The sequence below is a fragment of the Diospyros lotus genome, chromosome 10 (assembly GCF_014633365.1).
Source record: "Diospyros lotus cultivar Yz01 chromosome 10, ASM1463336v1, whole genome shotgun sequence".
NCBI classification, from domain to species: Eukaryota; Viridiplantae; Streptophyta; class Magnoliopsida; order Ericales; family Ebenaceae; genus Diospyros; species Diospyros lotus.
In genome coordinates, this window is record NC_068347.1 from 26,263,521 (window position 1) to 26,278,908 (window position 15,388).

At 37.0% G+C, this 15,388-nt stretch overlaps 2 protein-coding genes across 8 annotated transcripts in view; one reads left to right on the forward strand and one right to left on the reverse strand.

Annotated features, from left to right (window-relative positions):
• Window positions 1–1,072: 1,072 nt before the first annotated feature.
• Window positions 1,073–15,388, forward strand: part of LOC127811440 (GPI-anchored protein LLG1) — a 37,799-nt gene continuing 23,483 nt past the window's right edge. Inside the window, exons 1-3 of one of the 6 annotated variants that reach the window (XM_052351327.1) lie at window positions 13,458–13,754; window positions 13,873–13,929; window positions 14,821–14,877. In XM_052351327.1, the coding sequence (XP_052207287.1) occupies window positions 13,646–13,754; window positions 13,873–13,929; window positions 14,821–14,877 (223 nt within the window). In that variant the 5' untranslated portion in view covers window positions 13,458–13,645. Of the gene's footprint in view, window positions 1,424–1,543; window positions 1,601–13,457; window positions 13,755–13,872; window positions 13,930–14,820; window positions 14,878–15,388 lie in introns of those variants that run through there. The other 5 variants (XM_052351326.1, XM_052351320.1, XM_052351324.1 and 2 more) reach the window with 5 other exon arrangements.
• LOC127811438 (actin-related protein 8-like) overlaps window positions 12,698–15,388 on the reverse strand; it is a 91,411-nt gene continuing 88,720 nt past the window's right edge. The window contains exon 12 of one of the 2 annotated variants that reach the window (XM_052351312.1): window positions 12,698–12,797. In XM_052351312.1, the coding sequence (XP_052207272.1) occupies window positions 12,720–12,797 (78 nt within the window). In that variant the 3' untranslated portion in view covers window positions 12,698–12,719. The remainder of the gene's footprint in view (window positions 12,798–15,388) is intronic. The other variant, XM_052351317.1, reaches the window with a different exon arrangement.

Below are 15,388 nucleotides of genomic sequence, written 5' to 3' on the forward strand. Positions count from 1 at the left end.
ATTACTTGAACCAATCATATTATGCCACTTGTTACAATCTTAGCCATGGATTCCAAAGACTCAAACCTATAATTGAATAGCTTTTCAAATCCAAAGCTAGAATGAATTTAACTTTTGAAATCTAAGCTAAAATCCCAAACTTCTTCCAAATGACATTTTGGCCCTTATTTCAAGTTCTCAACTTTAATATTTTACCACATGAGTTTATAATTTCATTATTATTTTATTTAGATAATTCTCTAATTATAATTACACCCTCAAACATCAAATTTATTGAGATACCTAAAATCTCAAAATTAATAATTCAAAATTACTTGATATGTATGATATTTGGAAAGCCCTTACCATCATTCGGTCATTTTAGGCTACAACTTAGCTTAACTGAAAAATCGTCTCTGATTTGATTTCTTTCAGCGTCATAAATCTCGCCTGGAGACGCTCGTCAAATATATACTTTTGTCCTTAGGTATCTAAGCTCCAAGGCACTCCTTGCGACCGATTCGATTACTTGTTGTCATTTTAAACATATTTTTTGATATTTTAAACTTATTTAAAATATGTGGCATCTTCACGAAAATATGAGATATTTTATCATCGATCAATTTTGAACGTCGACAAGTTCAATAGGATTGGTCTATGAAACCCTAAGTGAATCCCATGGATGGATAAGGTTATGGCGATTGAATGAGAGAAAAGGAGAAGGAAGATATGGAAAAAGAAAGTGACAAACATAATTTTATGTAATTTCCGTTTCGTCATGTATTCTTTTTTGTTGTGAATAATTTTTTTTTTTATTTTAAAGCACAAAAGATAAATTTGACAAATTAATCCATTTTAATTATTTTTTTACTTAATTTTATTACTAAGTTGATGGGAGGAGATGCAGTCCGTATCATTAAGGGGAGGTTAATTATATAAAATTATTTAATAAATTTATAAAATTGAGTTAAATTTGAATCATAATTATTTATAAAAATACTTAAAGTCTTCGGCTCGTCTCATCTCATCTCCCGGACAAGTAATTAAGTAGAAGTATAAGGTGCCGCCAAATCTCCCGTCTGTTTCTCGAAATCACTCACTCCGCCAACTCAACGGAAAGGGAAAGGAAGAGAATCAAAATAAAAAAAAAAAATTCATGAGACCGAACAGCTCATCACGCGGTTGCCCTACTCTTAGTCTCTCTCTCTCTCTCTACAGTTCTCTCTCATTCAGGGCTGAACCATTGATTAGATCTTCGTTCAGACAGGAGGAAGATCAAGATGTCCTTCTGATCCAACACTTGCTCCGTCCCTATTCTCTCTCAAAATCTCGAAAATGGAGCGGAAAAATCGACGTGGGATGTCCCCATCGTCTGCCACTCTCTTGGTGCTCTTCAGTTTGGCCTGCCTCTCTGTTTCAGCTTCTGCTTCCACTTTCATTTCAGGTCTCTTACAATTCCGATTGCGTAGGGAAAAAAAGAAAAAAAAAAAAAAAACCACAATCCATTGATCACCTGACTTTTAGGATTCCGTTGTAATTATTTTGGGTGTGTGTTGTATTGCAGGAGATGTATTTGGGGATCAAGTTTCGATTGGTCGGAACCTACTTCAAGCCAAGAAAGGTGCTTTAGTTTTTACATTTTATCCTTCAAATTTTGGATGGATGAAACATTTCTGTCGTTATTTTGGGTGCCGTTGAGTTAAATATGACGCTTGATCTTTTTAGCTTCTTTCTGTCGCTTAATTTTTTAGTTTCTTGTTATTTTTTGGGTGTTGGGGATGGAGGCGAGGAGCTTGAAGATTGATATAGATAGGATCGTGCTTTATACTTGTAGGAGTCCATTCCTTTGTAACTTCATAAGTATATATAGAAAAGCTCAAGGGAGGCATCCCACCTCAGAGCCAATTTGGGGAAGCTTTGGATGAGGCACCCAACTGCAAAAGGGCTGCTTCTGGGAGCTCTATGGATTTCTTTAAGTGAATTCATTTGTGATTTCGGTGATGAACAATGGTTTGTTTTATACTTTTAGTTGTATGCTCTATGGAGTTTGTTTCGTGTTTGGGCATTGCAAGCTAGAAATGACCAGGGAGCTAGAATTCAAGTAACTGATCTCATATAGTGGGATAAAAGCTTGATATGCAGTATTCAAATGACAATTAAAACTTTTGTTTCGTTCAGGGTGTGTAAACCATGTAATTAAAATGGAAATCGATTGCAAAAGAAAAGGAGAGTTTGGGATGAAGGCTTGCTATTGCTCCAAATTTCGAGCAGTTCCGATCTTTGTTGCCATCAAAGTTTATGCACATCAAGATGCTATTTGAAACTTGCTATGAGCATTTTGCCAAAGACATTATAGCACAGTGGTAAAAGTTCTATCTGGTGTCCATAATGGAGATATTAGAGATATTAGCAACGTTTTGGTGTAGGCACATTCTCAAGATTGTTTGGTACATTGCAAGTGTAGTGTGAGATTTTTCCTTAGGCTTAAAGTGTGCACTTTAATTATTAATTTCCTAGATTAGTACTTGCAGTCCAACTCATCAAAGTTGAGTTCTTTCCAGCCGGGGGAGAATGATGGAAGTCATGGGAACAAATATTTTGAGTAATATTGTTTTAGGTGCAAATATAGAAATTATCTTTCCTAGTTAATATTTTATTTATTATGTTTCAATTAGAGTTTATTAGCTCATATGATCTCCCTAGGGATGGTGTATTCTGCATTTCTTTGTGCAGCTTTGATATTGGTATGATACTCATTTGAGTTTCTCCTATTGAGTTGTTTTGAAGTTGTTCTTCTTCCTCTGGTTTTGCATCAAGATCTTGTGTATTTTCTATGTCTCTTGAACTTGGTTTGTATCTGTAACCAAGTGTCATCTGAACAACAAAAGGGTAAATCAAAATTTGACGGCATTTAAAAATTTGTATCCCTGAAAGAATGGTCTAGTAATGTCTTGCTTCATCTTACTTGCAGCTTGCCCTGTTAACTTTGAGTTTCTGAACTATACAATCATCACTAGCAAGTGTAAGGGCCCCCGGTACCCAGCCAATATCTGTTGTCCAGCTTTTGTAGAATTTGCTTGCCCTTACGTGGATGAGATTAACGACTTAAGTAATGACTGCGCCTCAACCATGTTCAGCTACATCAACCTCTACGGCAAATACCCACCTGGCCTTTTCGCGAATGAGTGCCAGGGCGACAAAAACGGGCTTCTATGCCCCGCAAGTTCACCAGCAGAATCACAAAATGCCGATGGGAGTCACTTCATACGTAGTCCACCCCCACTGCTAGTTCTCACAACAGGCCTTGTGTTGCTGTTATTGCAACTATTCTGAAGACTTTTACCTTGTTTTCTCCACGAATTTTGTGTTTCATTAACCTCAGTCAAAGTCACGGTTTCCAGATAGGTTTGAGGAATGCTTTCTTGTCAGGACCACATCTGCTAGGTTTTACATTCTTTGATTCCTGTAACGGAAGATAGTGTTTGTATCTGTTTGTGCATCATGTTACCAGGCCAGATGATTTTAACTGCAAAATGAATCTCTTTGGCTTCTCTAAGATCATATTTATCATATATACTTCCATATATTATGGAATCGATGTTCTCTATGGGCTTGTTTGGATGTCTACTGCATATAATATCCGGACATCTTTAAATTTTTTTTGAAGTAGTAGTTAAACTCAAGGGGTATTTTTGTAATCTTTCAAGTGATTGAAAACATCCTAAGGGCATTTTGGAAATTTTAAGGGGCACAAACAATTTTTTTTTTTTTAAGAAGAATGGAGCTTAAGTGTCATTTTTCAAAGATTTTTGGGGTGCTGGTATAAATCCCAAAAGTTATGGGATAAAAACCAATAACCCAAAATTGGGGAGTCCAAGGATCTATTGCAAGGGGTTAAATGAAAAAAAAAATCAGAAATAGAGGGGATAAATCGTAATTTTCAAAAATCCAGCAACTTGCAATGCAACTTTCTTTGTTGTACGACCACAATTCTAATATGGGATCTCAATAGAGAGGTTTAACCTAAGGATGAAGGAAAAAAAAAGAAAAGAAAAGAAAAATGGTGGATTGGATTGTAACTTTTAAGTTGTTTATATGATTAATTTTATCTATAAATAAGTATTTTTAGCGTAGAGTTTTTGAGGTTTGGATAAGGGATTTTTATTGTTGTCTTCTCAAATATTTGGTAAAGTTTTGAGTGATTTTGGGTTCATTTTAAAAAATTGGGTGTTTCATGGGCTATAGTTGGAATTCGAGTTTGTTTGGTTGGAAAAAGAAAGCAAAAATTGAAATTAGGGGATTAAAGGAGGTAGATAATGAGGAGAGGAAGAGATTGGGTGTTTTGGAAAATTTTGTGAGGAGTTGAGAAAGACTCAATAAACTAATCTAGTTAGACATTATCGACAATAACTAAGGGTAAGCTTAACTGGAAAATGAGGAAAAAAAAAAGAAAATAAATGATAAAAAAATAAGAAAAATAAAATTAAAAAAAGTTAAAACGATGATCAACAGTAAGAGTTTCGTTGTAGAAGATGGTCGGAAGAGAAAAAATGTCAAGCACATGAGCAACACACGCGGGACACTTAGCGTGTGATTTGTGCATAAACAACACGTATTAGTGAAAAAGAATTGAAAATAATTAAAAAAGAAAATAATTATGAAAAAATAAGAAATATTTTGAAAGGGAATTCAAGTATTTGGGAGATAATCCAAGTTTGGGAAAAGCACATTTGGCTCATCGATATCACAAATAAAAGGTTAGAAGTCGACATATTATAAAAATATTTTGTCAATTTTTTTTAAGAATAATTTAGGTATGAGTATTTTATTTGCATAATTAACATAAAAATATAAGATTACCTGGCAATGTCTTGAATATTATGTAATCAAATGTGAAAATTTATCTTGCACATACTAGTTACTATTTTGAAAAATTCATATGAATATGCAATTGCAATCCCTGGTTTGTTTATTCTTGTCATAAATTTTGTACAAAAATATTTTTGAAACATGTAGCTCATCCCAAAATGTTTTTTTTTTTTTTATAAAATATATATATATGTAGATGTAATAGATGATCCACCAAATAAGGTACTAATCGATGAATAAGACATGAGGATAATGAATTTATTTTTTTAAATTTTAGACTTACTTTCACTTTTCTCTTCAATGCTTCAAGTTTGTACTCTTATTTATGTTTTTTTTTTAAATAAAAGAAATATGTATAGATAGAAATAAAGTAGGGGCGGATCCAAAAATCTATATAGGGAGAGACTAAAATTTTTTTTTGAGGTATAAAATTACACATCACAAATTTTGAGGTGGGCTAGAATTTTTTTTGACTGAATTATTAGTAAAATTTATTATTTTTTATATTAAAAAATTAATTTTTATATTAAAAAAATAATTTTAATATTTAAAAAATAATACAGAACACAAATTAAGACATACCCCAGCTTACATGATCACGTAAGTGAAGCACACACTCAAGATCAAAACAAGGTTGTAGCTAAAAATATAGCAGAAGCAACAATGGAGTTACATAAAATGAAAAGTAATGAACAACTCTAGATGAAATCGGCTCCAGATCCAAAGGCGCGTTAATGCACGTCTTCCAGATGAACGTGAAGACCAGGGAGAAGCTACGAACCTGAAGGCGAGCATGGAAGAGCCACCCAACTAGCAATGTGTACAAAGTGACAAACTAGGACCAGAGAAATAAACTAGTAAGTGTCACCAAGTAACCCAGGACACATAGTGGAACAAACACTAGAGCCACAACTATCAATTCATAGCCCAACTCAAGAGTTATCGTTTTACTATAGAGACACACATGGGTTCTGCCCCCTCCAAATTACTAAGTGTAACAACCCGTTAGTAGGTCTAGAAGTTTATTAATATTTTAATTGTGAAAATTTAGAGATTTGCTCTATTAAATTGAATGTTGGGAAATATTCTTATGTGTCAAAATTTATGTATTTAAATTCATGAATTGGGTTGCCCATTTGGGCCAAGTGTTTAAAGTCCAAGAATGTGATGGGTTTAGAGAAATCCTATGGGCCTAAAATGAATTGGGCAATTAGTAAAGAGGGTATGGGAATTATATATATGTGCATATCTTGATGTGGCAAAATTATATAAATAAATGATGTATTAAATTTATGGATTGGACTTTGGAAGCTTGGGTTGAGCCCAATGGAAGATTTTTGTATATTGCAAGTGTTGTATGGTTGTGAAGCCTATTGGACTTAATGTTATGTTGAGGCCTTTTTGGTGGGCAAATGGGCCATTATAATTAATTGAGCTAATGAGTTGGGTTTGGACCCATGTAAGAGTATGAGTGGATTTTTGAATTGGGCTTAGGCCCATGTGTAAAATATGAGAGATGGAATTTAATAAATGAAATTATATATATATATATATTTGTATTTTGTGGATTAAAAGAAAAGAAGAAAAGAATTGTAAAATGCAAAGTGACCAAATGGTCCTTGCTTTATTGAAAAAGGTAAGGGCAATTAGGGAATTTCATAAGTGGATTTTATTATAAATGAATTTATGAGTATAATGGAGTAGAAAGGAAAATGAAAAAGAAAAGAAAAAGAGGTAAATGACCATAATGGGTTCAATGGCTTGTGGTGTGTGTGCAAAGGAGAGGGGTAAAGTTGTAATTTGGCCAAGGGAGTGGTTGGAAGGTTGGTGGGTGGTTATCCCTTCCTCCAAGCTTTCTTTCTTTTCCTTGTCTTTTTCTTTTCTTCCTTCTCTATCCTCCCGATCGGCCATCTTCTTAATCTTCATCTTCTTCTTTCCTTCTCCTTCTTCATTTTGATGTCTATGGAAGCTTGAAGTGAAGTTGCAGCTGGGTGCATTCTTCTCCGTGGGTTTTTCTTCATTAAAGGCAAGTTCTTCTTACATTTTTTTTTTGGTTATGTAAGTTATTATTTCTTCTTTGTTTGTTTCGTTGTAAGATCATGTTGATTTTCCTTGTTAATAAAGCCTTGGGCCCTTTTCTTTTGGGTCACGTTGGTTTCCTTTTGGGTTCCTTGGTTTTCGAATCTTCTATTTTGTTAGGAGATCAAATCATGAGTTTATATTGATAGGTGGATTATTTTCTTATTCCGTTAAAATCTTGTGTTTTGTCATCAATGGGTCTTTTTGTGAGTTTTCATTAGGGTTTAGTTCACCCTAAATTCTCAAAGGAATGACACTTGATTGATTAGGAATGTTAGAGAAACAAGATTTGGTGTATCTTGTTTGGGAGGTTGAGTTTTGTGGGTTGTCGTTGTTATTTTTAAGCTTCAGGCCTCTGTTGGTCGACCAAGTTTTTCTGTCGGTCGACCAAGTATGTGTTTTGTTCTTCAGTTGGTCGACCAAGCATTTCTATCGGTCGACCAAGTAATAATTTAAGCTTCTGTTAGTCGGCCAAGTGGTTTCAGTCGGTCGACCAAGTGATAATTTAAGTTTTTGTTAGTCGACCAAGTGTTTTTACTTAGTCGACCAAGTCCCTATTTAGTCGACTAACTCTCTTTCATCCGTTGACTAACTCTTTTATTCGGTCAACCAACAGAATGTAAAGATTCTTTCTTTTTGGTCCGATTCTTTTCTAATGCTTGAAATTCTTCCCCAAAACTCTTGTGATGTTTTACTTGCTTCAAAAATCATCTCGTGGATATGTAAGTGTTCCAAAAATGGGGAAGTTAATTAATGGTGGGAATTAAAGACGAAAATCATGAGTTTTTAAATGGTGAATTCATGTAATCAACTTGTTTGACCTTGAGAAATGGTATGAAAATGAATCCCAATAAATAATGCTAAATCACGTGATGAAAATACCACTAGCTCATGTAAGGATGAAATCTTGAAATATCTAAGTGTGCATAATGATCATAATGAGAACATTTCTAATAATGAAGCATGTCGATATGTTTACTTGAAAACCCTCATGAGCATTGTATGGTATTATTATTTATGGTATGGAAATGAATCTCAATGAATGATGCCAAATCATATGATGAAAATATCATTGGCTCATGTGAGGAGATAATCTTGAAATGGTTAAATGCGCATGATGATTATGAGGATAACATTGCTAATAATGTAGCATGTTTGATATGCTTACTTGAAACCTACATGAGCATTGCATGGTATTATTATTTGCGCACTTATTATTTTGCGCGGCGGTTACGTACCGCGGGTTGAGAAAAGGATATCCTAAAGAGCGCCTGACACGGGAAAGGTGGCCATAGACCCGGTTGGCGATGCTCAAGCCAAATGAATGGCTAAATGATTTTTCTATGTATATGTATGCATGCATGTGAATGAAAGGCCTTGAGGGCTGATATGCTGCATGGAAAATTATATATATTCATGAGAAATGAAATGATGCATAAATTGCATAATGCTAATAGCATGGAAATGATCATAACCATTGAGAAATGAAATGATGCATGAAAATGATCATAATGATTAAGAAATGAAATGATGCATGCACAATGCCAATGGCATGGAAATGATTAAGAAATGAAATGATGCATAAAATGCATAATGACAATGGCATGGGAATGATAATAATGATGGGATCTAATGGGAAATGCTACTCGTACTTGGGAAGTCGGGTCTATTCCATTTTGGTTTATCCATGCCTTGACTCTATTGTCTTTATTGTTGTATATATATACTTGCTGAGCCTTATGGCTCACCTTGCTTATTCCTGTCATTCCAGGTAAGGGATAAGCTATTGCTGAGGGCAAGTCCAATGAGGCTAAAGCCCGGGTTTAGTTATGTACAGGGATATCCCAGCCTCAAGATCTATGGGTGTAATGTTGAGGGCAAGAAATAGAGAGTTCAATGTGTTGTTAGAACCTTAGTGCCATTTTATTTGAAAAATGTATGGGCGGTAAGCCCAAGATGATAATGTAAAGGGTGTGTAATATTTAATTTGAGCTCCTATTGATAGTGAGCAAATGTAGAGATGTTTTATTTTGGCTCCTGATGATCAGTGAGCAAGTAAAAAAAAAAAAAAAGAATTGGTGTTTATTCTGAGTTTATTGTTCTTGTATCCATTTCGTAACGACCTCCTTTCGAATTTCCTATGCTAGCAGGATGATCCGGGAGATGGCTGCTACACTAAGTATGCTCACATACCGTTTGACTATGGAAACGCACAGGGGGTCTGCCCGCTCCAAGTTACTAAGTAGCGCGTTAACGCACGTCTTCTAGATGAGCGTGAACACCAGGGAGAAGCTACGAACCTGAAAGCAAGCACAGAAGAGCCACCCAACTGGCAATGTGTACAAAGTGACAAACTAGGAGTAGAGAAATAAACCAGTAAGTGTCACCAAGTAACCCCGGGACACATACTGGAACAAACACTCAGAGCCACAACTATCAAATCATAGCCCAACTCAGGAGTTATCATTTTACTATAGAGACTGCACACATGGGTTCTGCCCCCTCCAAATTACTAAGTATGTCGACATATCGTTTGACTATGAAAATGCACAGAGGTCTGCCCGCTCTAAGTTACTAAGTAGACAACCACCTGAGTAGGCAAAAACAAGAGGTTGCAAAGCCATCCTACATGACATCATGTACAAAGTAAAATCTAGGATCGAAGGATAGCATCAGTTTTGGTCACCAGAGTCTCTCAACTCCAGGGAACTCATTGACACACCCCAACGATCCAACATTGTCAAGTCATATCTGGCAGTATGGCCATCCACCGTTTGACTATGGAGACGCACAGGGGTTTTTCCCGCTCCAAGTTATTGAGTAGAATGGTTTACCTGAGGCAGGAGTGCTGGTCAGCAGGGAGTCGCTAAAAATACCACAGTGCACGGCTTTGTAGAGTATGGGGAAAGGGGATGGTGACCAACCGTGCCCACACGACACACTGACCTGATGTGCAAGCTGGTCTGCAGACTGCTCGGAACCTCACCAGCACCGGTTGTTGCGTTCACACCACAAAAAATATACCATCGCTTGCAAGACTAAACGATTAGCAACATCCCAAGGATTTTTACCTTTTCATCGAGCCACTGCCCAAAGGACCCCCGTATCCCATTGACGCTAGGGCCATGCAAATTTCTTTGAACGCCAAAAAAATGACACCTCCTGCCTAGAATAGGAACATTTAAAGAATAAATGACTGTGTCTCTCAGAATCTATCCTGTAAAGAAAACATCTATTGTGAAATGGAAGAAATAGATTAATGCGATCAAGAGTATATAATCGTTCCCTAACTGCTAACCATAGAATAAATGAATGCGTAGGGACTCCATACCCAAACCAAACCAACCGATGCCATGGGACTCGGTCTCGTTGTTCTAACAAATCATGTAATACCGACCTAATAGAGAATGTACCATCTGGGGCCAGGGTCCAAACCAGCACATCACTACTCCCAACCCTAGGGGCCCCCAGCATCTGGTGCTGGATAAGCTTTGGAGATAGACATGTCCAGTCTGACGACCACTCCCACCTACCATCTACAATGATGTTAGAAACACGGGTCGTAATCGGGATATCGAGCATATGGGGAAGCTGATAGGAGAAACGATTGACAAGGATCCCAAAGGGGTGTTACTTATTGTACCACAGAAAAACACGACTGCCGTCCCTTACTTTCCACCCAAACTTATCTCTGACCACATGTCGGACAGATAAGAGCTTTCTCAACTACCAAGGGCAGGAATGCGACACTAGGAGCATCCATAGGCAGTTGTTCTTGATCGGAAACGTGTGGATCCATTTTACCCACAAGGACTCGCTCTTGCTTGACAAGAGCCTCCAGATTAACTTTGTTAGCATTGCCTTGTTCCACAAAAAAAAAAAAAAAAGGGTTTTAATCCAAGACCTCATTGCTCTTTTGGACAACACACATCACGCCACATGACCTTAGCTTTGTGGGAATCCTCATCTGACCCACTCCAAAGGAAATTCTTGATGATGCCCTCTAACTCCTTAATCACCTGCTTGGGTAACAAGAAGATAGACGCCCAATACAGGTATATCATAGCAGGAATCGAATGAGCCAGCTGAAGTATATCCCCAAAAGACAAAGACCGACTACGTCATGAGCACAACTGATTCTTCACTTTATCTAAGATGGGCTTACAATCCTCGTAAACTAGCTTCGTTAACAATAGGGGGACCCCCAGGTACCTCATGGGGAGTTAACCTTCGTGGAATGCCGAAGGAAGGAACAAACTCTCTCTTAAGGTCTCATCTCAACAAGACACAAAGCAATCACTCTTCGTGGGATTAGCGTGCAAACCAGACACCAGAGAAATTTCCCCAAGCATTCCTTGAGGATTATAATAGAAGCAACGTCTCATTGAGAGAATAATAAGAGGTCATCAGGAAACAGAAGCATCACCGTCCTAGATTGCTCACACTATTAATGAAACTTGAAATCGAGAGACTGGACGTGTCAGCTGATGATACCCTGCAACACTTGCATGACCAACACAAACAGATAAGGCAAAACTTACCTCCCTAAAAAAACCCATGCAGTTAAGCATTAATCTTGACTGAAAAGCGAGGGCTGGTGACGCATTCATGAATCCAACCATAGAATCTAGGCAGGAAGTTCATCAGTTGAAGAATAGCTAACAAGAAATCCCATTCAACTGAATCATAAGCCGATGCCAAGTTAACTTTCATAGCACGTTTCGACTGACCCTTATGAAGATGGTATAAGACACTAGCTCTTGGGCCAGTAAGATATTATCTCTTATCGATCGACCTGCCACAAAAGCTGTTTGGGACTCATCAACCAAGTCTGGAAGCACTATCTTCAGCCTATTTGCCAAGATATTTGAAATGATTTTATAGACAATATTACAGCACGAGATCGGTCTGAACTGAGTCGAGGACTTTTGGATGGGGAACCTTAGGGACTAAACTAATCACAGTGGCATTGACCTCTCCTAATAAATGCCTCATACTAAAAAAATTTCCAACAACCTCTACCACATCAGATCCCAAGCTTTCCTAAAGAACTTGACCATGAAACCATTTGGCCCCGGAGCGTTATCGTCTCCCATACTGAATAGGACTAGCCTTACTTTTTTCTTTCTCTTATTTTTAAAATAATATATATTATCACATATATTTTTTATATAAGCAAGTCATCACATTTCAATCAATTTCCAATTCACCCCTTTCAAATTTAGCCGTTATATGACATGCTACAATACTTATTTTGTGCCAATTTTCCAACACTTCACACACAAGTAACATATATCATCAAGATGCTGCTTAAACCACCCTACAACAGTCTTAACTGGCTCTGCAGTTCATGGTCAACATCTTCACAATTTACACTTCCAAAACACTAGCATCTTCATTCTTCCAAGCACAACAAGAATACTCGCTGGAAACTGGTTTGTGATTACAACTCAAGCATCTTTATCTGCAAAAAAAAGTCCGAAACTTTTCACAAGACACGCCGGTGAGTTTAATCAACGAGGTGTTGTCTTACAAAAGGTACTTGCCTAGAAGTTTCAGCTATGCATTAGGTTTTTGAGTGTCAATTTGATCTTTGATATGCTCAATACATTGAAATACAGTATCTATGAAATATTTCTGTAGGAAGGACACATTTACAGTTCAAAGAACCAAGTAGATTCATTATTCCAATTATTATATTATATTCACCTCAGATTTTACAAGTTGAGTTTTATGTTGGCAAACGGAGTAAATTATCGGAACATTGCCGGTGCAAACTGGTTTGACAGTCTTCACCATATGAGGCTTCGCCTGGATGTATGTCGGAACTGTTTCTTTGCGATGCACCAGCGACCGGGGAAAGTGCTCAACTGTACCAAGGCAAAGCAAAAATAGATATTAACTTGTGAGTTGATAGTAGAGTATGAAAGTTGTATATATTGCATTTTGTGAAGCCCTAATATTTGAATGCATAACTGCAGAAGGACCAGATTACCATCCTTTCGAATGACATATTCTATGACACTAGCTTAACCAGCTCACATTATAAGATGTTGCAGCAGACAATCACTTGTGGATTGAGAAAAAGCTTTAATTAATGAGCAAAAAAGAAAAAAAGCTCTAAATTTGTCACCAATGCAGGCATACAAGTAAATTAGTGATCTTTGCACGTCCGTAGATAATCAACATAGTGCGGTAGCTTACATTACTGATGAGCTATGCTCCGAACCATGCAGAATCTACACCATAGGGAGCAGAAATCACTCTTATTCCAGAGGTACCGAATGAGGAAGAAGTCTGCTGAGATCCTTCTCTTAACCTTCCTGGAAAATAAAGATCAAAGAGGTATAAAAGGTTTTCATTCAACAGATATATGCACCTCATTTAATTATTCAATGGCCTGCATCTATATATTTATTCTTTAATATTTATTGATAGCAACAGTATGGTTGCACCTTTCACCTTTGTAACAAAAAAGATCATGGGTTTGAGAAGTGGAAACAGCCTTTTTACAATTCACGAGACCGAACAGCTCATCATGCGGTTGGGTTTCTTAATTAACAATTCACGAGACCGAACAGCTCTCTCTCTCTCTCTACAGTTCTCTCTTATTCAGGGCTGAACCATTCATTAGATCTTCGTTCAGGCAGGAGGAAGATCAAGATGTCCTTCTGATCCAACACTTGCTCCGTCCCTATTCTCTCTCCAAATCTCGAAAATGGAGCGGAAAAATCGACCTGGGATGTCCCCATTGTCTGCCACTCTCTTGGTGCTCTTCAGTTTGGCCTGCTTCTATGTTTCAGCTTCTGCTTCCACTTTCATTTCAGGTCGGTTACAATTCCGATTGTTTAGGCAAAAAAAGGAAAAAAAAAAAAAAAACCACAATCGATAGATCACCTGATTTTTAGGATTCCGTAGTAATTATTTTGGGTGTGTGTATTGCAGGAGATGTATTCGGGGATCAAGTTTCGATTGGTCGGAACCTACTTCAAGCCAAGAAAGGTGCTTTAGTTTTTACATTTTATGATTCGAATTTTGGATGGACGAAACATTTCTATAGTTATTTTGGGTGCCGTTGAGTTAAATATGACGATTGATCTTGTTAGCTTCTTTCTGTCGCTTAATTTTTTAGTTTCTTGTTATTTTTTGGGTGTTGGGGAAGGAGGAGAGGAGCTTGAAGATTGATATAGGTAGGATCGTGCTTTATACTTGTAGGAGTCCATTCCTTTGTAACTTCATAAGTATATATAGAAAAGCTCAAGGGAGGCATCTCACCTCAGTGGTAAAAGTTCTATCTGGTGTCCATAATGGAGATGTTAGAAATATTAGCAACGTTTTGGTGTAGGCCCATTCTCAAGATTGTTTGGTACATTGCAAGTGTAGTGTGAGGTTTTTCCTTAGGCTTAAAGTGTGCACTTTAATTAATGATTTCCTAGATTAGTACTTGCAGTACAACTCATCAAAGTTGAGTTCTTTCCAGCCGGGGGAGAATGATGGAAGTCATGGGAACAAATATTTTGAGTAATATTGTTTTAGGTGCAAATATAGAAATTATCTTTCCTAGTTAATATTTTATTTATTATGTTTCAATTAGAGTTTATTAGCTCATATGATCTCCCTAGGGATGGTGTATTCTGCATTTCTTTGTGCAGCTTTGATATTGGTATGATACTCATTTTAGTTTCTCCTATTGAGTTGTTTTGAAGTTGTTCTTCTTCCTCTAGTTTTGCATCAAGATCTTGTGTATTTTCTATGTTTCTTGAACTTGGTTTGTCTTTGTAACCAAGTGTCGTGTGAACAACAAAAGGGTAAGTCAAAATTTGACGACATTTAAAAACCCCAATCGATTGATTTTTAGGATTTCGTTGTAATTATTTTGGGTGTGTATTGTAGGAGATGTATTTGGGGATCGAGTCTCGATTGGTCGGAACCTACTTCAAGCCATGAAAGGTGCTTTAGTTTTTACATTTTATGCTTCAAATTTGTGAAATTCTAAAATTTGCTCATACTAAAATTCACCATCTTATTATTTTTTTTTTTTTTACCATTCACAGCCACAACCATCTTCCTTGCTCCGCATAGTCACAACCACACAACCGTCTTCCTTTCTTTTTGCTCCCCATAGTCACAACCACAGTCGCAGCCGCAGACACCTATTTGCTCTATTTCTCTTTCTCTCTCATCACACCCATCTCTCTCTCTTACTCTTTCACACCCACCTCCCTATCTCTCTCTCGCACCTTTCCTGCTTCTATTGGTGTACAACCACGACAAACGCGACCACCCTCAAATTCCCAAATACACACACACACACACACACCTATACATACATACACAAACACACACATACGCATATACACACACAGGCATATATATATATATATACATTTACACTATCACCAGCAATTGATCCATCGCCCCCGATCAGCAACGAAAAAACCCTGATTGTCGCCTATTGAGG